General features: G+C 64.0%; 1 protein-coding gene across 1 annotated transcript in view; it reads left to right on the top strand.

The window, feature by feature from the left end:
* Positions 1-234: 234 nt before the first annotated feature.
* Positions 235-1,701, top strand: part of VOLCADRAFT_90554 (uncharacterized protein) — a gene marked incomplete at both ends in the record, with an annotated part of 1,917 nt that continues 450 nt past the window's right edge. Inside the window, one exon of the mRNA XM_002950149.1 lies at positions 235-763. Within this exon, the coding sequence (XP_002950195.1) occupies positions 235-763 (529 nt within the window). The remainder of the gene's footprint in view (positions 764-1,701) is intronic.

The following is a 1,701-nucleotide window of genomic DNA, read 5'->3' as shown; positions in this document are numbered from 1 at the left end:
CTGCAAAATTGTACAATGACGTACATAGGGCAGCGTCAACAAGGAAATGCATCGCACAGACAAGGGATGCGTTTAACTAGCGCGTGACTCACCGGAGGTACGACAAACCGTGACGTGGAAACGCTGAAAGCTGACGGCGAGATGCCGACGACGAGGCGGCCGACGGCAAAGCGGCCGACGGCGAGGCGGCCGACGGCGAGACGTCCATGGCGAGACGTCCATGGCGAGACGCCAATGGCGAGATGCCAATGGCGAGACGCCGACGGCAATACGCCGACGGCAAGGCGCCGACGGCAAGGCGCCGATGGCAAGGCGCCGACGGCAAGGCGCCGACGGCAAGGCGCCGACGGCAAGGCGGCCGACGGCGAGGCGGCCGACGGCAAAGCGGCCGACGGCGAGGCGGCCGACGGCAAAGCGGCCGACGGCGAGGCGGCCGACGGCAAAGCGGCCGACGGCAAAGCGGCCGACGGCGAGGCGGCCGACGGCAAAGCGGCCGACGGCGAGGCGGCCGACGGCGAGGCGGCCGACGGCAAAGCGGCCGACGGCGAGGCGGCCGACGGCGAGGCGGCCGACGGCGAGGCGGCCGACGGCGAGGCGGCCGACGGCGAGGCGGCCGACGGCGAGGCGGCCGACGGCGAGGCGGCATACGGCGAGGCGGCCGACGGCGAGGCGGCCGACCTAGTTGAAACCCTACGGATACGTGTTGTCCTGTTGGAAGTCCTCGCCCAGGCTCGCTCAGACCGGTGGCGGGAACGGGCGGGAGGTGGGCAGGGAAATACACACACACACAGGCGCGTTGTTAATCAGCTAGCAGGGGACGCAACGAGCACAGACTTTGCACGGCAAAACGATATGGGCAGTTGTGCACAATATGCAGAAACGTACTAATACGCACACAGGCGGATCGCGGGCAGTTTCGAATTCTCCATCACAAGTAAAAACAGGAGCACCCTCACACATACACATACGTATACGCGTGCGCGCATGCACACACACATGCACCCTCTTACACACACCTACATACACTTACACACGCACACGCGCGCGCGTGAGCACATTCTCGCCCACATTTGAACAGATACCTACATACAAACAAACAAACATACATACATACAATTGCGCACAAATACAAGACACTGAACACCGCAACAATAACCATCGGCCGGCTTTGCAGCTTCTATCTGAGTTTGCTGACCTTAGCTTTGCAGTTTGCTGCCTTTGTGCTTTTGCTGTCGCTGCTGCTGTTGCTGCTTGCCGGCACAACAGGGGAAAACACCGCGCCACGAAACACCCACAGCAAGAAACTTTGCTCCGAACGTATGTACGACATCACTACATCACGAACGGACACAAAGTGGCATCCACGCAGTGAACATACGGGGAAAGACCTTCATGCCGTACTCCCTACACGCTCGAGACGCCTTCGGCAAGGCGCCTTCGGCAAGGCGCCTTCGGCAAGACGCCGACGGCAAGGCGCCGACGGCAAGGCGCCGACGGCAAGGCGCCGACGGCGAGACGCCGACGGCAAGACGCCGACGGCAAGGCGCCGACGGCAAGGCGCCGACGGCGAGACGCCGACGGCGAGACGCCGACAGCAAGGCGCCGACGGCAAGGCGCCGACGGCAAGGCGCCGACGGCGATAAGCGCCGACGGCGAGAGGGCGCTGGCGACCTCGCCGTCGGCGAGAAAACGACAGCGATG

Source organism: Volvox carteri (genome assembly GCF_000143455.1).
Source record: "Volvox carteri f. nagariensis unplaced genomic scaffold VOLCAscaffold_17, whole genome shotgun sequence".
Lineage (NCBI taxonomy): Eukaryota > Viridiplantae > Chlorophyta > Chlorophyceae > Chlamydomonadales > Volvocaceae > Volvox > Volvox carteri.
Note: the sequence above shows the minus strand (reverse complement) of the source record. Positions and strands in the feature narration are given on the sequence as shown.